The sequence below is a fragment of the Lineus longissimus genome, chromosome 12, assembly GCF_910592395.1.
Source record: "Lineus longissimus chromosome 12, tnLinLong1.2, whole genome shotgun sequence".
Taxonomy (NCBI): domain Eukaryota; kingdom Metazoa; phylum Nemertea; class Pilidiophora; order Heteronemertea; family Lineidae; genus Lineus; species Lineus longissimus.
Genome location: NC_088319.1, coordinates 9246999 through 9273545, shown reverse-complemented (window position 1 = coordinate 9273545; position 26547 = coordinate 9246999). Strand labels below are relative to the sequence as shown.

At 40.5% G+C, this 26547-nt stretch overlaps 1 protein-coding gene across 3 annotated transcripts; it reads right to left on the bottom strand.

Annotated features, from left to right (window-relative positions):
* Window positions 1-1205: 1205 nt before the first annotated feature.
* Window positions 1206-26526, bottom strand: LOC135496579 (tRNA pseudouridine(38/39) synthase-like). Of its 3 annotated transcripts, XR_010448693.1 has the most exons (11): window positions 26389-26526; window positions 22921-23045; window positions 21704-21905; window positions 21156-21346; window positions 17957-18333; window positions 15593-15652; window positions 14351-14408; window positions 12161-12321; window positions 9168-10897; window positions 5202-6931; window positions 1206-2965 (listed from the first exon to the last, which is right to left on the bottom strand). XR_010448693.1 is itself a non-coding variant. In XM_064785942.1 (9 exons), exons 1-9 carry the CDS (start codon window positions 26428-26430, stop codon window positions 10692-10694), a joined length of 1422 nt encoding a protein of 473 aa, XP_064642012.1. In that variant the 5' UTR covers window positions 26431-26526; the 3' UTR covers window positions 7610-10691. The 3 variants fall into 3 exon arrangements, 1 of the variants encoding a protein (XP_064642012.1); XR_010448694.1 differs by lacking the exons at window positions 1206-2965; window positions 26389-26526 and adding an exon at window positions 25159-25258 and having other exon boundaries at window positions 3598-6931; XM_064785942.1 differs by lacking the exons at window positions 1206-2965; window positions 5202-6931 and having other exon boundaries at window positions 7610-10897.
* Window positions 26527-26547: the final 21 nt, after the last annotated feature.

Sequence of the window (26547 nt, the reverse complement as noted above, 5' to 3'; positions counted from 1 at the left end):
AATAGGCGGCTAACAAGAAACTACGCATTTTACTGTTGTTGCCGACGTATGTGTACACTGAACTTGGGATGTGCGTCGGCCCCGTGTTGAAATGCCGTCTAGTGCCAGTTGGTGCGTTTTTCGCTGATTTGTGCAAAATTCAACATATCTCAAAAGTTCAATGGTTGACCCTCGATTTTTTTTGATTTTTGTGTAGCGTAAGCAACTGTCTTTCATGGGAGAATGGTCACTGTAAGAATTATTCAGGAAGAAATGTATAATATTTGGGGTTTTTCGTGATTGTCCGGCCCAATTGGCAATATTGCCATTTGGGATGGTGAACAGAGCTAGGAGCAAATGCGACGCTTATGATTTATTTAAAGAAATAAAATGCCCGATTTAACATCCTACAGAATCAGGGGAATCGGGCATTTCCAGTGATATACGACACAAATGGGTTGTCCTCATGCATTCACTTTGGAAACGCATTTTAAAATAGATGTTACGTCCTGTTAATGGGGCACGTCATCATCGCGTACATTTGGGAAAAACTCCCTAACGAGACCTTAAAGGTCATATATCAAGGTTTTTTGCCATTTTCTGCTGTAAGACGATTTCAAAAGTGTACCTAACACTTTATACAATACAGAATACCAAATGCAATTAGCTCCATCCATTTTGAAGATATAGCCAATTATGTGTTTGACAACTTGATTACCTGATCAGGCTAGCAACTGGCTTGTTAGAGCCAGGCGGCGGGTTCAGCAAAAGTTGTGATGTAGATCAGGTCATCTGTACATGTCATGCAATCATAAAAGCAGGAGGGCCTTAATTAATTATGCACACCTGGAAGTAATGTGTTTCATTCACTATGGTGTATTGTGTGGCTCCGAATCGTGTCAAGGCTAGCACAAAGAACAATCGAATGACGGATGGGACCCATTTTCATGAATTTCCAAAGCCAGTTGAACGAGAGAGGAGGAAGCTGTGGATTCGGAAGTGCAAACGTTTGGAGTGTTGGAAGCCTGGGCCTTCGGCCAAACTTTGCAGTGATCACTTTATCGATACGGATTATCACATGAAGCCGGATATCTGCATCCAACTGAATATTAAATGCCACTTGTTAAAAACAGCTGTTCCATCTGTATTCGATTTGACCAACCCCACTTACATGCGACAGCCTCCAAAGGAACGTTCGTTAGCCAAAAAACGTAAACATCAAGAAGTGAGTTGAACACTATTTCATGATTTATACACTGCTGATGCACACAACACTCATACTACCCAAATGGCACATGTCATCCACTGTACAGTGGCTACACAACCATGTCAATTGCATTTAATGCCCGAGGCTGCTGAGGTCGGTTGTTATACATAATGTGTAGGCCCTATTGGGGCCTGTGATACCGCATAGTGTCTTCTTGTGTTCCAGCCATAGCAAGGTGACAGCGAGGTGACAGCGACACAGGTCAGTGTCAGTGACAGCCACTGTCAATGACAGATTATTGTCATCTGACATCTAGGCCTATCTAACGTTGCACGGCATTATATCGTCACGTCAAGATGATTGTGCATAATACCGTCACTTTTCAATAGTAGTTCAGCGTCATGACATAACTGGCGATACAACACAGACGAGGCGAAACAATATTGTGCAACATTAGTCTGTTCAAAAATCATACATGTTATGCATCTGCAACCATCTATCAATGTCTTCTTTGCTATATCGGCAGGTCTGCCATGCAAATCATCACTTTCGTCCGAATGATCACTCTCATTATGATCTAGTGATATCAATGGCTCGAACATGTATGGCTCAACGTTTAAATATCCTTCTGTATCGACCAAAACATCCTCAAATTCACTGCTCTCACTCTCTGAACTGTATGCGGAAGCCATCTTGCTTTGTTCTGACTGACCTGACCTACGTCATCAAAAAATCCCTAGCGGCCACATGTGGAACTAATCTAAAGTTGTGTGTGGTGGGAAATTCAAATAGTTTCAAATTGAAAATTGAAATAACTAAATAATGACTTTATTATTAGAATTTTTTTAATGTCTGGGATCTTGTTTTTTTAACCCTCAACATATTTCATGAGTATCAAGCATGTTTTCAAACCTTGATATATGACCTTTAAGACGTAATGACGACATTTTCATGAGCTCAGAAACTATTAATTTCAACTTAACCACGTAGCTGTGAATAATTTCCAACAGAAATCTATATGAAATATGCAATATTGGTGAACAGAGCGCCGTTTGAAACAACAGTGCATCATCGTTTTCTTCAACGCATTTTCAGTATGCCCGAGGTGAAACTCTGCCCTTTTCATAAAATTTGGTATCTCATGACAACGGAGGTGTCCTCTTAGAGAATCCAGTCCGACTTTTTTGCACATATTACAAAGAAATGCCTTGACTACCTGAAAATACCATCTGTTCGGCTTTCCCAAGGTCGCTCGCAGCGCGAATGTCAAATTCTTCATCTGGAAATGTCAAATTCTTCATCTCTATTAATTGTTGGATTTAATCTTCTGATCTGAATGGCCTCTTTGTATTTTCGTTTTGTTGTAGTCTAGGTTTGTGATCAGTTTTTCTGCTTTGTCCCACTCTAATCACATACCTATACATACAGTTAGTCTCGAGAGATTTTTCTTCAAAATTTTGTGATAATAGTCATTATTCAAAGTTTATGGAGTCAAGCACACTTAATACTTCAAATTTTGAACAGATTAGATTGTTATCAAAGAAAATGACTTTTGCCGTCCCTAGACTGAAAGCTATGAATCCTCCAAAGAATCAACAGAAACTGATATCAAACTGTTCCCCGGAGCAGTCAACATGAATGCATCATCATCCTTTTTGAGTAATGTCACATTACCAGCAGTTTTAGGGGATTCAACTTTCTCCTCCTTCTCCTCAATTGGAAATGACGATTGGATTTTCCTCCTCTTTGCTAAGGCATCTAGCCGCTCCTCAAGACTATCTGTAAATTGTAACAATACAATTAGTACGGAATAAAAATAATTTGTCCTAAGATTTGTTTATAAACAAACGTACAATCAGGTTTGTTAAGGACGCATGCCGAGTTACCAGTTCCTTTCCCCGCCGACCCAAAAATTGCCAGGAAGTCCATCAGACGGATGGCCAATCAAATTGCTCAACACAGGGTAATTTAATGAAGGCCTGAAGTGATATTGCCAAACTCGCTTTATGATCAGGTTGCCCTCCTTAAGCACCCAGCCCTGTTAAAGACTGTTCTTAAATAAGTTGCAATGGATAAATAGGTTCTACACCCTGCCAGTGTTCTCAACAACTACTTTTTTGGTGGGTGAAAAAATAACGAAATAGCAGACGTTCTGCTCACTTTGTTTGTTGGTATTGATCTTTTGTTTCAACACTAGGCAAAATTGGGATTCGGAGAAATGTTGTTTTTTGCCTGGATGGTCTTCAAACTCACCATCCCTAGTTGATTGTTATTTGTTAACAATTCCTTAGAGTGGCGCAAACTCGCACAGTGCCGAAATTTAAAATTTCAGACACTGGAATTGATCAATTGCCACCATCTTTGATATCGACATCCTGCGATTGTGGTGTTTAATAATCCTAAGTCATATACTGCGTCACCAGTTCAGGCTTAAGTCTTATTCAGGCTGAATTAGTGCCACTTTCTCTCATACAACGTTTTATTTTATAATAAACCCGACACATTCTGGTGGCCTTTAAGGTGAATTTATGGAGAACTCTAAATGCAGCGTAGGGCAGCAATCATTTTCGCGGGCTTAGTAGTGATGTGATAGCCTCTTTGCAAATCGACAAAATCGACAAATTCATCTGACATCTAGGCCTATCTAACGTTGCACGGCATTATATCGTCACGTCAAGATGATTGTGCATAATACCGTCACTTTTCAATAGTAGTTCAGCGTCATGACATAACTGGCGATACAACACAGACGAGGCGAAACAATATTGTGCAACATTAGTCTGTTCAAAAATCATACATGTTATGCATCTGCAACCATCTATCAATGTCTTCTTTGCTATATCGGCAGGTCTGCCATGCAAATCATCACTTTCGTCCGAATGATCACTCTCATTATGATCTAGTGATATCAATGGCTCGAACATGTATGGCTCAACGTTTAAATATCCTTCTGTATCGACCAAAACATCCTCAAATTCACTGCTCTCACTCTCTGAACTGTATGCGGAAGCCATCTTGCTTTGTTCTGACTGACCTGACCTACGTCATCAAAAAATCCCTAGCGGCCACATGTGGAACTAATCTAAAGTTGTGTGTGGTGGGAAATTCAAATAGTTTCAAATTGAAAATTGAAATAACTAAATAATGACTTTATTATTAGAATTTTTTTAATGTCTGGGATCTTGTTTTTTTAACCCTCAACATATTTCATGAGTATCAAGCATGTTTTCAAACCTTGATATATGACCTTTAAGACGTAATGACGACATTTTCATGAGCTCAGAAACTATTAATTTCAACTTAACCACGTAGCTGTGAATAATTTCCAACAGAAATCTATATGAAATATGCAATATTGGTGAACAGAGCGCCGTTTGAAACAACAGTGCATCATCGTTTTCTTCAACGCATTTTCAGTATGCCCGAGGTGAAACTCTGCCCTTTTCATAAAATTTGGTATCTCATGACAACGGAGGTGTCCTCTTAGAGAATCCAGTCCGACTTTTTTGCACATATTACAAAGAAATGCCTTGACTACCTGAAAATACCATCTGTTCGGCTTTCCCAAGGTCGCTCGCAGCGCGAATGCAAAAAGACCAGTTGCGCTTAAAGGGGTACCTGTTTTAAGTGCAGTTTCCGCCAAATGTGAACACTGCGGTGGCACAAGGCATGAATTGCCTTGCCCAAGGACTAAACAAATATGCTTCTATATGATATATGTTGAATATATGAATAGCTTGATTCTTTCCGGATAAGAATATGCATGTTTTGCAGTATGTGATTGACGCTGAACGTGATTATTTTGCACAATTGAGGCGTTCTATATATTTCGACGTATGGGATGCTTAGTATGACACAATTTGAGCAGATTGTCATAGTACATATGATATTTCTAGATGGTCGTTCCAGCCTTTCCTTTTGAGGAAACCAGTGTTGTCGGGTATCAGGAGACTTGTAGGAGGCTGCAGTTTTATCATATGTTAAAAAAAGGCTGTCAGGGTAATGTCAACCTTACCTTAACTCTATGTCTTTCATTTCAGTGATTCCAAGTGCAAAGTGAAGGACAGACTGGTATCCCCAACATGGAAGCTGACCATTTGTTTCCAGGCAGCTGTTATTCCAACATTCAAGAAGGCAAATATTGAGCTGCAGTCAGACAAATCCATGGTGCCAGATGAGGCTCTTGAAAGATCTGCTGGTTTGTTTTGTGAAACCGAACGCAATGATCAGCACAGGTCTACTCCAGGTTAACTACACGCAGCAGTGTAAGATCAAGAATACCAAGAATATCTTTGTTGGTGAAAATCCAAAGAGATACATTGCTCAATCCAAATCTGTTACGAAAGAGAAAGTAGATGTTTCTACAAGTGTGTTGTGTGGCTTATTATAAACCGCGGGATGTGGAATGCAAAATCGCGAGATGCCAACTTCGGTGAGAGTACCATGCGTCACAAGATGTATTGCAAATATGAAACCTGAAAAGGCAAACATTCATGGGACCGAGGTTGTAGTAGGGAGCTATCCTTGTTTTGATTGGCCCTTGAAATAGACTCCTCTGTGCTACCTGTGGAATTTAACCTAATTTATAGCCTACTTGCGATGGTCAGACTATCCCGCGCTATTTTTAGGGATGACCAGACATTCACCAGGTGCATGCCCTGTGTTATCGGTCAATCATGTGTATGGTGACTTGTGCCTCCAGGCATAACAGGAAAATAATCTTGATGCATGCAGAATCCTGAACTTTTTCATATTTAGGCATATTTAGGCATATTAAGGTGATTAAAGCTATCAGGCGACAAAAGAGTATATATGCTTTTCCGTTCGTTGATGAGAATGATGTGAAGACACTGACCAGAGGCAACAGTCATAGCACCCTTTTGGCACCCCTAGCTTTTAGAGTGCACATGCCAAAATACTTGTGTGGTCGTGTATCACCCAGCAACGTAATTGCCATGTCGACTTTGGTGATCGGACGAGAACCGGTGTTTTCAACGTGACATGTTAGTAGGCATTGATCAGAGGCAAACTTTCTGGGCTAGTTTATAACAGTAGGCCAGCGACGTAATTACATTTTAGACCAGTTACCCATGACAGTATAATGTATATTCTAATTTTTTAACAATAGGCCTTGTGGGCCTACTGTCTTTTCAACGTCGTATGTGAATTGGAAACAGTTCTAATGATTCTATATGTACAAGTATGTGATTAGAGTTTTATTTGGTGGATTAAGGTTTGGTGTGCCCTGGAAATGTCAAATTCTTCATCTCTATTAATTGTTGGATTTAATCTTCTGATCTGAATGGCCTCTTTGTATTTTCGTTTTGTTGTAGTCTAGGTTTGTGATCAGTTTTTCTGCTTTGTCCCACTCTAATCACATACCTATACATACAGTTAGTCTCGAGAGATTTTTCTTCAAAATTTTGTGATAATAGTCATTATTCAAAGTTTATGGAGTCAAGCACACTTAATACTTCAAATTTTGAACAGATTAGATTGTTATCAAAGAAAATGACTTTTGCCGTCCCTAGACTGAAAGCTATGAATCCTCCAAAGAATCAACAGAAACTGATATCAAACTGTTCCCCGGAGCAGTCAACATGAATGCATCATCATCCTTTTTGAGTAATGTCACATTACCAGCAGTTTTAGGGGATTCAACTTTCTCCTCCTTCTCCTCAATTGGAAATGACGATTGGATTTTCCTCCTCTTTGCTAAGGCATCTAGCCGCTCCTCAAGACTATCTGTAAATTGTAACAATACAATTAGTACGGAATAAAAATAATTTGTCCTAAGATTTGTTTATAAACAAACGTACAATCAGGTTTGTTAAGGACGCATGCCGAGTTACCAGTTCCTTTCCCCGCCGACCCAAAAATTGCCAGGAAGTCCATCAGACGGATGGCCAATCAAATTGCTCAACACAGGGTAATTTAATGAAGGCCTGAAGTGATATTGCCAAACTCGCTTTATGATCAGGTTGCCCTCCTTAAGCACCCAGCCCTGTTAAAGACTGTTCTTAAATAAGTTGCAATGGATAAATAGGTTCTACACCCTGCCAGTGTTCTCAACAACTACTTTTTTGGTGGGTGAAAAAATAACGAAATAGCAGACGTTCTGCTCACTTTGTTTGTTGGTATTGATCTTTTGTTTCAACACTAGGCAAAATTGGGATTCGGAGAAATGTTGTTTTTTGCCTGGATGGTCTTCAAACTCACCATCCCTAGTTGATTGTTATTTGTTAACAATTCCTTAGAGTGGCGCAAACTCGCACAGTGCCGAAATTTAAAATTTCAGACACTGGAATTGATCAATTGCCACCATCTTTGATATCGACATCCTGCGATTGTGGTGTTTAATAATCCTAAGTCATATACTGCGTCACCAGTTCAGGCTTAAGTCTTATTCAGGCTGAATTAGTGCCACTTTCTCTCATACAACGTTTTATTTTATAATAAACCCGACACATTCTGGTGGCCTTTAAGGTGAATTTATGGAGAACTCTAAATGCAGCGTAGGGCAGCAATCATTTTCGCGGGCTTAGTAGTGATGTGATAGCCTCTTTGCAAATCGACAAAATCGACAAATTCATCTGACATCTAGGCCTATCTAACGTTGCACGGCATTATATCGTCACGTCAAGATGATTGTGCATAATACCGTCACTTTTCAATAGTAGTTCAGCGTCATGACATAACTGGCGATACAACACAGACGAGGCGAAACAATATTGTGCAACATTAGTCTGTTCAAAAATCATACATGTTATGCATCTGCAACCATCTATCAATGTCTTCTTTGCTATATCGGCAGGTCTGCCATGCAAATCATCACTTTCGTCCGAATGATCACTCTCATTATGATCTAGTGATATCAATGGCTCGAACATGTATGGCTCAACGTTTAAATATCCTTCTGTATCGACCAAAACATCCTCAAATTCACTGCTCTCACTCTCTGAACTGTATGCGGAAGCCATCTTGCTTTGTTCTGACTGACCTGACCTACGTCATCAAAAAATCCCTAGCGGCCACATGTGGAACTAATCTAAAGTTGTGTGTGGTGGGAAATTCAAATAGTTTCAAATTGAAAATTGAAATAACTAAATAATGACTTTATTATTAGAATTTTTTTAATGTCTGGGATCTTGTTTTTTTAACCCTCAACATATTTCATGAGTATCAAGCATGTTTTCAAACCTTGATATATGACCTTTAAGACGTAATGACGACATTTTCATGAGCTCAGAAACTATTAATTTCAACTTAACCACGTAGCTGTGAATAATTTCCAACAGAAATCTATATGAAATATGCAATATTGGTGAACAGAGCGCCGTTTGAAACAACAGTGCATCATCGTTTTCTTCAACGCATTTTCAGTATGCCCGAGGTGAAACTCTGCCCTTTTCATAAAATTTGGTATCTCATGACAACGGAGGTGTCCTCTTAGAGAATCCAGTCCGACTTTTTTGCACATATTACAAAGAAATGCCTTGACTACCTGAAAATACCATCTGTTCGGCTTTCCCAAGGTAGCTCGCAGCGCGAATGCAAAAAGACCAGTTGCGCTTAAAGGGGTACCTGTTTTAAGTGCAGTTTCCGCCAAATGTGAACACTGCGGTGGCACAAGGCATGAATTGCCTTGCCCAAGGACTAAACAAATATGCTTCTATATGATATATGTTGAATATATGAATAGCTTGATTCTTTCCGGATAAGAATATGCATGTTTTGCAGTATGTGATTGACGCTGAACGTGATTATTTTGCACAATTGAGGCGTTCTATATATTTCGACGTATGGGATGCTTAGTATGACACAATTTGAGCAGATTGTCATAGTACATATGATATTTCTAGATGGTCGTTCCAGCCTTTCCTTTTGAGGAAACCAGTGTTGTCGGGTATCAGGAGACTTGTAGGAGGCTGCAGTTTTATCATATGTTAAAAAAAGGCTGTCAGGGTAATGTCAACCTTACCTTAACTCTATGTCTTTCATTTCAGTGATTCCAAGTGCAAAGTGAAGGACAGACTGGTATCCCCAACATGGAAGCTGACCATTTGTTTCCAGGCAGCTGTTATTCCAACATTCAAGAAGGCAAATATTGAGCTGCAGTCAGACAAATCCATGGTGCCAGATGAGGCTCTTGAAAGATCTGCTGGTTTGTTTTGTGAAACCGAACGCAATGATCAGCACAGGTCTACTCCAGGTTAACTACACGCAGCAGTGTAAGATCAAGAATACCAAGAATATCTTTGTTGGTGAAAATCCAAAGAGATACATTGCTCAATCCAAATCTGTTACGAAAGAGAAAGTAGATGTTTCTACAAGTGTGTTGTGTGGCTTATTATAAACCGCGGGATGTGGAATGCAAAATCGCGAGATGCCAACTTCGGTGAGAGTACCATGCGTCACAAGATGTATTGCAAATATGAAACCTGAAAAGGCAAACATTCATGGGACCGAGGTTGTAGTAGGGAGCTATCCTTGTTTTGATTGGCCCTTGAAATAGACTCCTCTGTGCTACGTGTGGAATTTAACCTAATTTATAGCCTACTTGCGATGGTCAGACTATCCCGCGCTATTTTTAGGGATGACCAGACATTCACCAGGTGCATGCCCTGTGTTATCGGTCAATCATGTGTATGGTGACTTGTGCCTCCAGGCATAACAGGAAAATAATCTTGATGCATGCAGAATCCTGAACTTTTTCATATTTAGGCATATTTAGGCATATTAAGGTGATTAAAGCTATCAGGCGACAAAAGAGTATATATGCTTTTCCGTTCGTTGATGAGAATGATGTGAAGACACTGACCAGAGGCAACAGTCATAGCACCCTTTTGGCACCCCTAGCTTTTAGAGTGCACATGCCAAAATACTTGTGTGGTCGTGTATCACCCAGCAACGTAATTGCCATGTCGACTTTGGTGATCGGACGAGAACCGGTGTTTTCAACGTGACATGTTAGTAGGCATTGATCAGAGGCAAACTTTCTGGGCTAGTTTATAACAGTAGGCCAGCGACGTAATTACATTTTAGACCAGTTACCCATGACAGTATAATGTATATTCTAATTTTTTAACAATAGGCCTTGTGGGCCTACTGTCTTTTCAACGTCGTATGTGAATTGGAAACAGTTCTAATGATTCTATATGTACAAGTATGTGATTAGAGTTTTATTTGGTGGATTAAGGTTTGGTGTGCCCTGGAAATGTCAAATTCTTCATCTCTATTAATTGTTGGATTTAATCTTCTGATCTGAATGGCCTCTTTGTATTTTCGTTTTGTTGTAGTCTAGGTTTGTGATCAGTTTTTCTGCTTTGTCCCACTCTAATCACATACCTATACATACAGTTAGTCTCGAGAGATTTTTCTTCAAAATTTTGTGATAATAGTCATTATTCAAAGTTTATGGAGTCAAGCACACTTAATACTTCAAATTTTGAACAGATTAGATTGTTATCAAAGAAAATGACTTTTGCCGTCCCTAGACTGAAAGCTATGAATCCTCCAAAGAATCAACAGAAACTGATATCAAACTGTTCCCCGGAGCAGTCAACATGAATGCATCATCATCCTTTTTGAGTAATGTCACATTACCAGCAGTTTTAGGGGATTCAACTTTCTCCTCCTTCTCCTCAATTGGAAATGACGATTGGATTTTCCTCCTCTTTGCTAAGGCATCTAGCCGCTCCTCAAGACTATCTGTAAATTGTAACAATACAATTAGTACGGAATAAAAATAATTTGTCCTAAGATTTGTTTATAAACAAACGTACAATCAGGTTTGTTAAGGACGCATGCCGAGTTACCAGTTCCTTTCCCCGCCGACCCAAAAATTGCCAGGAAGTCCATCAGACGGATGGCCAATCAAATTGCTCAACACAGGGTAATTTAATGAAGGCCTGAAGTGATATTGCCAAACTCGCTTTATGATCAGGTTGCCCTCCTTAAGCACCCAGCCCTGTTAAAGACTGTTCTTAAATAAGTTGCAATGGATAAATAGGTTCTACACCCTGCCAGTGTTCTCAACAACTACTTTTTTGGTGGGTGAAAAAATAACGAAATAGCAGACGTTCTGCTCACTTTGTTTGTTGGTATTGATCTTTTGTTTCAACACTAGGCAAAATTGGGATTCGGAGAAATGTTGTTTTTTGCCTGGATGGTCTTCAAACTCACCATCCCTAGTTGATTGTTATTTGTTAACAATTCCTTAGAGTGGCGCAAACTCGCACAGTGCCGAAATTTAAAATTTCAGACACTGGAATTGATCAATTGCCACCATCTTTGATATCGACATCCTGCGATTGTGGTGTTTAATAATCCTAAGTCATATACTGCGTCACCAGTTCAGGCTTAAGTCTTATTCAGGCTGAATTAGTGCCACTTTCTCTCATACAACGTTTTATTTTATAATAAACCCGACACATTCTGGTGGCCTTTAAGGTGAATTTATGGAGAACTCTAAATGCAGCGTAGGGCAGCAATCATTTTCGCGGGCTTAGTAGTGATGTGATAGCCTCTTTGCAAATCGACAAATTCTTTCTTTTCTACATCCGTGGTACTGCTTTTCAAGATGGTGGCAACTTACTAGTACTAGAGGCCTTGTAAGGAACGAAATCAGCACCTCTAGCGTCAAGATTGTGAGTGGTGGGGACGGTTGCATTTTGTCTCCGACTTCAAGCACAGTCTTTGAATTTAAAATCATCTTTAAAGTTAATGTCTGTCCTCGACCTGATAATACCAATGCTGATAGCACAACAAACTAAGCATGTGTTCCTCATGACTTGCTCAGTCAAAGATCAATGATTATATCAGGATGGTTTTAATCATTGAACAGAAAGTGGTGGCAGTCACAGCTAACTGCACAAATCAACACAGCATCACAGGTTGGCAGAATATGTAACAAGCATAATTCAGCTATGGCAAAACCTTGAGCTTTATTACAATTTGGTGTCAAGAACTCACCACAAGTTTGTCTTTCAAGTAACGGCTTATAAATGCGAGTTTTGTTTCCAGGAATAATACATTCAGCCTGGCTCTGTACGGCTACACAAGATGTGCCATCATCTGCGGTTGCTACTTGAGTAGACTCCAATTTGTCCAACATTCTCTTGGTGATAGTAGCCCTGAAAAATCAATGGCAAGTTAAAGGACCATTAGGATTATGATTGCAGTATGTTTGTTCTTCTGTTGGTTCTTCAGTCGACTATTTTTCTGAATGTGTTTGATGCTTTTCCAATTTTGTTTCATCTCTTAATGAAATGGCCAGGGCCATTGTGCTCACCTCATGTGGAGGAAAGATGGATAAAGACCATGGTATTGTGTCATGTAGTGTTAGGTTTGATGTAGGTCCAAGCAATTACAATTTCCCCAAAATGGCCAATTTACAATACATTCGACCTCTGTGACCTTGAAAAGTAGGTCAAATCAAAGAAGACCCGGGTGACACATTGAATGGTTGTTAGAATTAGATGTACCTATGATATAAAATTGGTGCCAATCGGGCAAGTCATTACTAGGAATAATGGCATTTTGAAGAATTTAGGATTTGGCCCCCTCCCTGGAGGCCAAACGGCAAATCAGATCGCACCAAACTTCGGTACCTGAGATCACCTGACCAAGGGGTACATGTGTACTTAATTTGTGATCAATAGTCATTGCAGTTAAGAAACGTGCCATAGTCACGGCCTGACGGCGAATTTACGCCATTTGACCTCTGTGACCTTGACACGAAGGTCAAATTAAAAACCTGTGTGACATATACTGTATGGTGGTTAGATGTACCCATGATATCAAATTGGTGGCAATCGGGCAAGAAGTTAAGGAATAAACACATTTTTAAGGTTTTTGGATTTTGCCCCCTGGTGGTCAAGTGGTTAATCATATTGGACCAAACTTCAGTCCCTGAGATCACCTGACTAAGGGGTAAATGTGTACCAAATTTGGTATCAATAGCCCTTGCAGTTTAGAAACGTGCCATCGTTACATCCTAACGGCCAATTCACACCATTTGACCTCTGTGACCTTGAAAAGGAGGTCAAATCAAAAACCCGGAGGATATATGATGCACCTTTGCTAGAAGTACCTACCATATTTTTTTCAAAATTTCCCGACTACTATTAAGGGAGATATTGCATATTTTCACTTTTAACGTTTGGCCCCCTGGTGGCCAAACCATGAAACGAATCGGACCGAAACTTGGTCTCCAAGGTGTCATTACATAAGGGTACATGTGTACCAAGTTTCAACTCAATAGCTCTAACAGTTACGAAACGTGCCCTGCTAACAGACGACGGACGACGACGGACGACGACGACGACGACGACGACGACGACGACGACGACGGACGACGGACGCCACGGTATGGGATAAGCTCACCTCTGCTAAGAGGTGAGCTAAAAAGTAAAAAAAACGCATTATTCCTTATTTTCAATCGTGCAAGTCCTGGTGCGAAAGACCTTTCCTACCATGACGCCGAGATCTGAGTTCACGTCAGCCCACAATCAAGACGCAACTTCATTTCCATTTATCTTGCAGTTGCGGGATTATCAAGCGCCATCACCGTGACGTCGGAAAAAATCGATATCAGCGCCATGACGTCAAGGGGTAGATCCTAGCTCCAGGAAACGCCTTACTAGGGCATCGTTCCACGTGGAAAGAGTCGATGCGTGGAGAGCTTACTCGGGTCAAATCAGAGTCAAGGTCGGAATAGCGCGATAATTCAGTCAGATTTTGAATTTTTCCTTTTTCTGTGCAATTTGTTGATGGAAACTACTATGTTGAATAGGAGGTGACTGGGCAGCCACCAACAGCTGGGTAATATAAATCATTTGTTATTACTGAAAACTTAGCCATGGTGGCTTCACTTTCCCTAAGAATTTGTTGCTAAGTAATGCTGTCATAAAATTCTGCTTTATGAGCTTCAACAGGAACTCTTGGAATACCTACATCAAACACATCTACATTTTTGATCACCACAACACAGATTTTGACGAACAAAGGACAGTGCAGATCAACCCAGCAGTGATGCAATCATTAAAGACAGCTTCCCTTGTGCCTTATGATGGCAATACCAGAGCATTTCAACAAAGAGCCAACACTGAATATTTACGTATAAAAAAACCCATCAGATGCAAAAGATCTGATTTAACTCACTTGGTTGTTTCTGCAGTCCATAATCTCTGCATGTTGACAAGAGTTGACTTCATATTCTCTGAAAACAAAAACATCACATTTCTTGATTAACTCAAATATTCTTGGCAATTTTTCGTCACACTGGAAAACCCCAAAGCCTCAATGCTTCTAAACAAAACAAGGCAACATGAATAGTGGCTAATTCCACCAATCAAAAAAAGACAGAATCTATTTTAAGATGGTGTGATTTTGAAGTTCTTTAGTTATGGTATCACAGGGGAAATAATACGGAGCAGCACAGTTCCTATCCTACCCAACCCCCATCATGCCACAGAAAATTGAAGCCCATCGATTGATTAGTTCAGCAGTTGCAGTCCTCAATGCAAAATGCAAGATGACCGCCTGGTAGCCATATTGGTTTTCAGTTTGGGCCCAAATTCAATAGAGCACCTTTCTCTCCCTACCCTGTAATGCCACAAAAACATTTACCCACATCGAGTAAGTCACACTAAAGTTACAGACTGCACTGCACTTTTTTTCGTAATAGGAAAATCAAGATAGCCACCTTGCAGCCATATTGGATATAGGATAGGGCCCAAACTAGCTCGAGCATCACTTCCAAACCTCCCTCCCTATCATCATGAAACAGGATACTGAAGGCCATTTTCATTTTGCGAATGAATGACCAGTTACAAACTGGAATGAAAAATCTAAGATGGCCAGAGGCCACCATATTGGATATTGGATTGGATTGGATCCATGAAATAAACAGAGTTATGACCACAACAACACCCATGCTCAAAAACCAAGAAATTCACACGCAATAAATCTCAAGAGAGACAAAATTGCGTACATGAATGGCTATGCTATGAACAATAACAAGACCTATAGTGATAGATTTCAAGGAGAAAAATCTACGGAAAACACAAATTCAGGATCAAAAGTAAGGGACACATTGTGAACAATATCAGCAGAGGTGTATCAGTCCCTTGTATCATGGCATTGAGCCAGTATAAGTCCTCTGACTCTGGTCTCTGGCTGATACGGGTTCTCTGGTTTTGTGATACTGGGACGGACACAGCTCTGCTTATATGGTAACATCTAGTAGGCCTGTATACCATAAAACTATTAATAATGAAATATTTATGCCTGGTGCATGGAATCTTGCTTTGACATATCACATGTGGAGGCTACTTAGTCAAACATTTTTGGCAGATTGAATGTTGTGGATGACAAGAAAATGAGCTACATATGATCACTCACCTTGATCATATATCCACTTGATATCTTCATACTCACAGTCAAAGAGAATCAATGGCAGCTCTAAAATTTGTAGATAAGCAAGATTCAACAAGTTATATTAAACAAGATGTACTGTTTTTATAGGTGGGCTTTTTCAAAAGTGGTCATCACTTTCTTCTTCGATGTTCGCTCTGCACTTGAAGGTGATTTTCTCCGGGGAGTATTCCTCCTCCAAGGTGGGATGAGCATTTATGCGTGACACTACGATCATGCACCAATTGGGTTTATTGGCCTAATGAATCTGACTTCGGTGACAGGTTGAGTCCACGCAAGCTACTCATGGTCCTCACTTGGTGGAGTCTTTAACCTGCCCTGCCATAGACATAAGATACAAGGATCCATGGTTGCAAGTCTCATTCGAACGACTGTAAAGAGCCAGGAATTTTAGTTTCTGGAAAAGCCACACCGGTTCATACAATCCTGGGTTCTCCCCGGGATCGAACCCGGGCCCTATTGCGTGGTAGCCTTGCAGTGTTAAAGCTCTTCGGTCATCACCTAAATGTGACCAGTTCAGGCAAAACCAGTCGCATGTCGCACATAAGATGAGCCTAGATGACACCAGGAGTAGAAGAAATTGATGCCATCAGATTTCACAAAAGGCAGACAATAGTGAAATGATCAACCTGCCAAGCTCAGAGCGACTGGTTTTGCTGGAACGGGTCACAAATTTGGCAAACACCCGGCTTTTTGATAAAATGCAACATATTTACAATGACAATGAATAGTACACTCTTAACATCGAATAGCCCTCCACGTGCCAACTCATGCATTACATTACTGAGTTGGGCCAGTTATTGGGAAGTATTGGTTCTACACTGGTCACCTATCGGGACTTTCAGAACCAAAATACACAACTTATACACCAAAGTTCGGCATCAACTTTTAAACACAAAATTATTTGGAAAATGAATCTACAAGTGCACAATAACGATCAAATTGTGTAATTTATGATAGTTACAGACAACTTATGAATGTGAATAACTTGACAGTTCAACAGAAAAATAGTGTTCTGATGCCAAGTGCGAGGGCCAGGCGATAGATACCCTTATACCAGGCGGAAGAAGCCACTGCTGGCCACAACAACCAAGCAGCAAACAAAAGACTGCATGGTCACACACAACATGTTCTTTTGTTCGTTGTGCCTCCATTTAGGTTTGTTTGGTCTAGCAGTGACTTCCTCCACCTTATGTAAAAGTGACCATGACCCGTTGAAAGTAAGAAACATGGGAAGCTTGTGTAGTTTCTCCCCCCCCCCCCGACTCAAGACGGGGTTAACTCTACTGGTGTCTTTATAGCGGAAGCTTTTGATTCTATCAAATGAAATGGTCAGGGCTATTGTGCTCACCTCCCTCACAGACAGTTTATTACATATGATAAAAAAAATTATCAATGATCAAGCCCTGGAGTTGCCAAACATGCCAATTTACACTATTTGACTCCTATGATCTGAAAAGAAGGTCAACCCAAAACATGTGATATGTCATGTATCGTCATTTTACATGTACCTGTGATATTTGGTGATGATTGAGCCCTTAGTTAGGGAGATATAGCCCTTTTTATGTTTTTCAGTTTCAGCCAACTGACCAGTGGCAAAATCACGAATCGTACTGGACCAAATTTGGTCTCCCAGGTGTAGAGCAACATACCAAGTTTCAAGTGAAATGATAAAAATTTACCAATGATCAAGCACTTTCCTTGTTTTTGATTTTAGCCACCTGGTGGCCATACCAGGAATCGAACCGGACCCAAATTTAGTCTGCAAGGTTTCATAACATAGGGTTCATACATATGCCACCATTGGCCAATTCACGCTATTTGACCCCTGTGACCTTGAAAAGTATATCAAATCAAAATCCTGGGTGATATGTCATGCATCACCATTACATGTCATATAATAAAAACTTTTGTCATGATCGAGCCCTTATTGAGGGAGATATGTGACCCGTCACAGCAAAACCAGGCGCATGTCGCTCTGAGCTTGGCAGCTTGAGACGGACTGTTTGATCAATTCTCTATTGTCTGCCTTTTGTGAAATATGAGCACATCCATTTCTTCCATTATCTCCTGGTGTCACTTTGGCTCATCTTCTGTGCGACATGCGCCTGGTTTTGCTGTGACGGGTCACATATAGCACTTCTTGTGTTTTCGGTTTTAGCCACCTAGTGGCAAAATAAGGAATCCAACCAGACCAAAATTTGGTCTACCAAGTGTCATTTCAAAGGGGAACATATGTGCCAAGTTTCAATTTCAAGTTGATAGCTGCAGTAGTTACAAAATGTGAGCTAAAAATGGAGCGGACTGCAAAGGGCATAGTAAAACTCTTACCTGAAGCCATGGTATACTGGGGTTTTCTTGGATGAACAGTGATATCAAATAACTCATCAATAATTTGTGGCATTTCCTTTCCTTGTCCAACGAGGAACAGAATGGTCACAATACAACGTATTTGGTGCCACAGGAAAGCATTTCCTTCTATTGTTAGTTCACATAACTGATATCCATCGTGCCCGTCCGTTATATAGTCAATCGACACTGCTAGTATCCGCCGTGTATACATCACCACGCCATTACTGATGTCCATTTTGCAGAAGTTGCGGAAATCATGTTCTCCAACAAGTTTTTGTGCAGCAATATGCATTGCTTCAATATTCATATCCCCCCTGGGAAAAATGTATTTGTATTGCCTCTTCGTGCAGCTGAATCTAAAAATATTGAAATTATTTACTACTTTTATGACTGAAGTCAAAAATACGAGGCCTTTCAATTACATGTACACCATTACACATTGTAATCTATTAGCCTAGTTTGGGGGCATGTTTTTTTTCGCTTATTCTTTTCAGCCTAATTTGGGGACATATTATCACAGCAAACTGTTGAAATTTCGGTGGTCAAAATGTGAACTACATCTCTGATATTGCTATGTCCACCAGGAAATGATATCTTTGGGGCTTTCAGACATTACTTCATGGGGTTTAGGAGCAGAATTGAGCATTTTAAGGCGCAAAAAATGCTTCAGGGGTCAGGAATTTTTTTTAAACAGCACCCTCTTACACCTTTTTAACAGCGTCAGAACCATACAAATTGGAAGGCCTGAATAGTGAATATCTCAGGGGTCGAAAAATCCAAATTTGCCCTACTACTTACTAAAATACTAGCCCAGGTATAGCTTAAAAGCAGACTGCACTAGCCCATAAGCAAAAGCTACTAGCCCGAGACAAGCCAGCAGATGACAATTCCACGTGATTCAACGGAGATTCCCGAAGACCACTTATTTTTAAATCGGAATCAATCTGGCGTTATTCCAGAAGTGAAACATCCCCCATGTGCATTCGGTAGGAGTGCTAGCATCAGGAATAAGCGCCACCCACACATTCAATAAGAGTCGATCGTATATACAATGTATTACTCTAGACAGAATGCATGGTTGGGTTGCCCGAGTGGTGAGAGTTAGCGGGGATCTTTGTGAGGGATACTCGTGCTTGGATTTACTTGATTCAGGGTTGAATATTGAGATGCTTAGGAATTGCAACAAACTTCGGAAGTTTAATACACCGTTATCTTATACACTGGCATTTCGGGCATAGCTCCTGTGACTATGTACTCTAAGTCCCTGTTACAACTGCGTAGGCTACATACAGCAGAATTTCAACGAGCTGAACTCCTGGGGTATTACCGAGCGTAACCCTCAAGCTCCTGTGAGCGACTGACTATCATCAGCCAGGTACCCCCATTTATACATTCCAACGGGACAAACAAGTTGCCACCCAACCAATTAGTACATTCCAAGTGCATTCCAACGTGCTTATGACGTCAATCAACATTCCAACGCAGTTGCTGGGCCAGCTGCGTCGGCAACAACAAGTTACTAAATTGGTTACTGAGAGCCTAGTTACAATAAAAGGCAACTTTGGCCGCAACAATCTTTGCCAGGATTTGAACGATTATCCTGGGGTGAATGGAATGGTGTATTGTGGATTATAACCTACATCTAGAGGTGGTCAGGCTGCCAAGGTAAGGCAGTAGTCCCTCGGGCTTGTTGCTCAAAGTCTTTACGCACTTCCTGCTAGCCCGAGTCAAAAAGTGGCTAGTCCCGGGCGTCGGACTAGCCGATTATTCGACCCCTGTTATCTATATAATAATAATATATATAATAATGATTCTTTTATATAGCGCAATTCCGTGACACTATAGTTCTCGCTCAAAGCGCTTTGGGATATCATATTATTACCCCGGTCTCCACAGAAATCAATCAGGGGTTTCAAGGAGCAACCACAAGGCGCTCACTTGAACTCGACCAGTAGGGAACTAAGCAGTGACTCGGCCGGGAGTCGAACCCACGACCTCCTGATCATGAGGCCGACTCTCTTCCACTGCGCTACCGCTGCCCCTCAATCTATGTCGTCACATTTCAAAATATGTGACCTGCTCTGTCAAAAGTAGGCACATTTTTATGAAGATGAAACGGCCAGGGGCAATCATGCCGACCAGTAGAACTTTGGATAAGAGATGTGTTAGAATATATTTAAAAAGTATGTATAACCAATGTATGACTTTGACAGATTGGTCAAATCAGCAACAATCACTGGTGGAATCTGACAAGTTTTCAAATGATTATGCAATGGTTTTCCATTACCTTTTCAGTTAAATTCACCCAAATCTATATGTCGAATTTCGATGAAACTTATACCACATTACCACCGGGCGCAATATTTTGCAACAACAATACAATTCTGATCAATTTTAGTCTGAAAATCGATTAATCGAAAATGGATGAGTGCACACATTGCTTGGCATTGGCCAAACAAAATACTGTGTAGACGCTATTTAGTGGGTTTCGGTGATTCTGTTTCACATAAGCCTATCATTTAATCAACGTAATAATAGGCCTTTTCTACAGGCATCCCTCATCCCGCTAAATAGCGCCGAAAGCTTGATTGATATGCAGGCATTCGGCATCAAGCAATACGGAGATCCAAATATCAAACTCTTCATTTGCATTAGCTGATATGTCTGAATTGCCTGCTAGAGGGAGTTTATTTTGAAATAATGATTGATAATGATAATAATCCTGCATGTAATATACATGATTGCATTTTCCTGGAGCAACAGTGACTTGTTTGTGATAATCAATTTACCCTTTCGCTGCAGGTGACATGCCCAGCAGTAGCACGTTTTGTGCATGGTCCCATATCGTACGGGTGACGTGCATAGCACATCATTAACCTTCTAAAATATTAATTCACGACACCAGCAGGCAGCACTTGGTCGCACCCTCTCTCAAAATGCCGAATGCACTCCGAATAGAATAGATGGTAAAACCGATAAAAGTAAGCTACACTGTTCATTAATGGTCTCAACGCTCAGCACGTGGTGGTAGCCGGCCGAAAAAATGGCTGCCGCAGCAAAAGGGCTTAGCTGCAAAAAAGGGCATTTTGGGTCTTCCTCACCCACCCATAAATACCAGTGATGAACACCACTTTATAAGTGAGAGTACTTTCGGCTTATTCTTGAGATGGCCCCTTACCTTGCACTAAATTCAGGATTCACAGGTGCCCAAGCTACGATTCTTATCTCTTTTGGCAGCACTTTATTCAAGATATGAATGTAGTTAATTTCCTTGGACTTGTCTCCAGGCCGTTCAGGGGCCATGCCACCCTCCCTTGCCTTGACACCGACACCAGAAAGAAGGTTTGTTCGCAGATCTAACGAAATCACCTGAGGAGAACAAGATTATGTTTTTAAAGATGGCTGCCCAGAGGGTAAGTAGCTCAAAGGGAGATGATTTTTAGCAAGTCCAAAGCCATTAGACATCTGCGCACCAAGTTCCAGCTTTCTAACTTGACCGAGAGCAAATGTGTTACTCCTGTTGATGTACATACCTCCATGACTCAGGCCTGCATGCAGACCAAGGACAAGACATGACAAGTAACATAAGCTACATGTGACATAAGCTCATCGATGTGATTTCTACCAGGCCAAAGACAACAAATCTTGGCCACATTGCATGATGACGGCCAGAAACTGAAGGAAAATGAGCAAGAATAAGAAATGTCAAGGCTTTCAATCACCTACCTGAGAGAAGGCACTGACACCTTTATCTGTCCTGCCACACCTATGGTAATTAGACGTCTCCCTTGATTCAATCAATTTAGTCTTGTTAAGTGCATCAAACAACTCATGTTCTATGGTTTTCTCTGTGTCTTCTTGGACTGCAAAGCCCTGGTAATCCCAACCAAGATAGAGGAACTTGAGTGCTACATGCCTCGTGTTGTACCTAAAAGGAAGAGAAGATCACACACACACGAGGTATTATGTAGTGGATTCACAAATCATTGGCAAAATTCCAACTGAGGATGCTAAAATGGGATAGGTTGATTGATTGTTTGATTGATACCTATCTTTTTAAATTAACCTATTTTTAAATCCGTTTTCAATCATGTGGTCCTAAATTGTTTTATTGTTTTATTGCTGTATTGTAGTACTCTGAGCACATTGTTTCTTAGATTGTAAGGTGCCTTTGAGCAATTTGTTGATAAAGGCACCTAAAAATATGTTTTAATAATAATAATAATTAATAATAATAATAATAATACTGTAATTACGGCTGAGTAACAGAGATATTTTCACTTTCAGTGTCAAATTCGCCAACTGAGATATCATCTGTTTGAATTTTTCATTCATACAAGTGAAATTCTGAACACTGAAGATGAACGTTATCTTGGTGTGTTAGATTCACACGTAACACATCAATTATTTCAATGATTTATACTTTTACCTGTTTCAGGGGGTTCGATTTTCTCTCGGTGTTATTTCACACACGTAAAACAATGTTTCACAAAGGCAAAATGATGATTTACATCTAGGTGAGGTGAAACGTAATTTTAAACGGGTGACATTTTTGTAAGGGTTACCATCCAGACGGTCGCAATGGCAAGTGCTCAACTTGTGTCATCCACTCATCCTGGGTTGCACTTTCATTCAATGGACGGAGCATGAAGTGACATTCTTTGAATTTCAAGAATGACATTCTAGAGGAAGGCGAATATAATACTATTATACATTGAATATTTGGTCTACTCTTCAGTTTTGGATTTCACACAGGAAAACACTTCCTTTCAGTTTCAGTAAAACATTGGCAGAAACATTTTTATGAAAAAAACAAAGAACAGTAACTAAAACATTCAATGTATCGTGAAGCGACACTGGAGAACAATTTTGAACAACCAAGTCTAGAATATGTGCCATCACATATAAAGAATAAGCAGTAAATAAGCAGGGGCAGTTCCTACTTTGTGAAATCGAATGGTCTTGCTTCCTTCCTCTTCTTTGCCCTCTCTTCACTCTTGCCCCGTGATAAAACATTCTGCAGCTGTTTAACATGTCGCTCAAGGGTCTGGACTTTTTCTATCAAATTCTGAAAAGAATGGTAAAAGATAATTACTGTTTCAAAAAATTATTTTGTGTGTCAGGTCATGCTGTCATAAGACATCCACACACCAAGACAATGGACTGACCCACGGACGACGGATGGACCGACAGATAACGGACAAGACATGATGACATAAGCTCCCCCAGGTGAGCTAAAAAGGCTCATCAAAACCATGAAGTCTTGTCAGAAATGCAGGTTTAAACAGCGCTTGAATATTTTAAAGTTCACTCCAATTTTGTCCAAATTCATTTGGGAAGATAGCAATATACATATAGCATTCCGACAAGTTTCGTAATGTACTCCTTTCTTTTTGGTCGGAAAGTGAACCTAAAGGAAATAAAATATTTGCAATAGGTCAATGTGAAACAGACACACCAAAACCAGCTAAACGGAATCCACATTGGTTTAAGCCAGCCGAGGGGCGTCAATATCATTCATAGGCCTAATTATCACTGTGGACAATGGCATGTATGGTACACATGTATTCCAGGGAAGGAGAGTCCATCGACCATGTTCTTTCATCGTTGATATTCCATTGGTCGATTCCGCAATTCAGATTCATGAGAATGTGCAGTTGCTACCCATAGATTACAAATAACACTGAGCCAATGGACTCTTCCTTCCTAAGATAAAATGAAAAGGCCACCGTATAGATATTTGGCGGGTTAAGAAAATCTGCTATGTATAGCAGATCCATTAATACTAGGCTATAGTGCTCACCGTATAGATATTTGGTGGTAAGACTTCATGCTGGATAAGAAACATGCATACATGTAGTGCATTGTATATATCTACAGCCAAATGGAAATTTTATGCCATTTAACCTCTGTGACCTTTGAAAAGAAGGTCAAATTAAAAACCAATGTGCCATATGATAATGTGTGGCAGTTAGATGTACCCGTGGCCATGATAATCAGATTGATGTCAATCTGGCAAGTAGTAAGCAATAATCGCATTTAAAGGTTTTCAGGTTTGGCCCCCTGCTGGCCAAGTAATGAATCAAATCGAACCAAACTTCGGCCCCTGAGATCACCTGACTACAGGGTTACAGGGTACCGTACATCATACATGTGTACCAAATGTGAGACCAACGGTCACTACTACAGTTAAAGAAAAGTGCCATACTAAAGCCTAATGATCAATAATTTAGACCATTCATTCGACCTCTGTAACCTTGAAAAGTAGGTCAAATCAAAAACTCATACAACCTGTGATGTAGCCTAGCTTTGAGTATCTTCAATAAAAACACTATTGAAAACAAGTCACTGATAAGTGATATATTGCACTTTTTACCTATTCAGTTTCGGCCCCCTGGTGGCCAAGTCGAGAATGATATTGGACTGAAATTCCATGTCGGAGGTAATCTGACCTATACATGCTATAGGGTCTTGTGTAGCAAATTTTAGGTTGTTAGCTTTTGCGGTTAAGAAACGTGCCATTGTTAGTGTTACACTCAAACAGGCAATTTACGCCATTTGACCTCGGAGACCTTGAAAAGAAGGTCAAATTCAAAACCCGCACGATATGTGATGTTTGTTAGGAGTACCTCTCATAAAATATTATTGAAAACGAGTCGCTAATAAGCACGATATTGCACTTTTTACCTTTTTAGTTTTGGCCCCCCGGTGGCAAAGTCAAGAATCAGATAGGACTGAAGTTTTGTGTCAGAGGTTATCTGACCTTGAAAAGTAGGTCAAATCAAAAACCTGTATGATATGTAATGTATCCTTGCTAGGAGAACCTATAACATTTTTATCTAAAACGAGTCACTTATAAGCAAGATATCGCACTTTTTCAGGTTTTGACTTTTGGCGCCCTGGTGGCCAAGTCAAAAATCAGATCCAGCCAAAAATTCAGTGAACAACGCGACGGCGGACAACAATGACGGAGGATGGAGGACGACAGACGATGACGACGGACACTGGGGTATTGTATAGACTCCCCTACGGTGAGCCAACAAGTGTACTTAAGGCCTATTTTAGATACTGAAGATGCCCCTCGGCCTGCTTACCTACTCGAAATAATTTTCAAATGAAACTATCATCCCTGAATGACAATGTTTCGAAACAACTGAACAGCACAAGTCAAAATCACATACAAATATCCAGGGATAGAGGATGTCATGTTCGTCGGTCATCCTTAACTACTTGAACTTGAAAGCCAGAGCAATACTGAATCAGACAATTCAAGATTTTGTTATTTATGCTGCCCACCTGACTGTGAGGCCAGGTCATGATTGCACAATTTGCCAGGTTGTTTCACACTGAAACGGTCTACAAAATGATGCAACAGCCAGGCAATATAAAATTGCTTGCATAGATAATCATTACTTGATACTTGCATTAGAGGCAATAAATGACTGTATAAAATGTCCCAACTTTTTAACACATAATGTTCCCAATATTGACCTTATTACATGTGTAGTGTCGTAAGGGATTTTTTTTCACTCAGTCTTTGAATTTTCAAAGGGGTAGGCCATTCATTAACATTTCCTATTTTTAACGACAGGCGACACCAATATACAGTCATAATGCATGCAACATGCATGCATGCTGGCCCGTTACCTGTATTGCACAAATGATGCACATTTCAATTTTCCCTATTGCTATGTTAGCTTGGGCTATGTGAGCACTGGTTTTGTCACATGAAAATACTACAACCCCTGCGAAATTCGACTGGAAATTGTCGGCAAAAGCCGGCAATTTCCACCTAATTCCAAACTATTTTTCCTTGCCAGGAGGCTGGAATTAGCTGGAAATTCCAGAAAATGTCAGGGCTGGAGTTTGGCGGTATTTTGGTAAATGGCAGTGCCAGAAAATGCCAGCTCTGGAAAAAGCTGGCATAACCTCGCTAACGTTGGTATGATTCAATCCGAATCGGAAATCAACCAAAAACGGCAATTTTCTCATGGCCGGCAGTGGCATGTGTCGATTTCATGGAAACAACCACCAGAGTAAACAAACAGCGTAAACCTTGGAACATGAACTGGTCTCTTGGGACTGAATGCGCTTTCAAGTTTCATTAACGACAGCTGTACCACCCACGCCGCACCATAAGGTTTAGGGCCTAGGAGTTGCAGGACATAATGATATAAATGAAGAAACATTGTTACAATGTTAGAAAAGACCAAGCGTCATTGCCGTCAATGGGTCAGTGGGTTCCAGGCGAGAGGCCCTGTTAAAACTATGTCAGACAGGGCTCAGGCCAGGGGAGTTCTCAGGTTTTCTGATCTGCCGCGACCGACTCACGGCGACTGCCTCCTATAACTAACTTAGTAACATAACAGCGCCCGATTACCAGCAACAGGAATTTGACATGTAATTCTCACCTCTCTTGACAAATTGGAATAGTCATCTCTTTTCGAATTCATACTGTTTGCAGCGAATTTTAAAAGTCAATGTATTTAATTTACAACATTGACTGTGGCTATGCATGTGTGCAATCCATGGCCATGCTGACATGGATGGTAAGAGTGCGAAACTTCCTT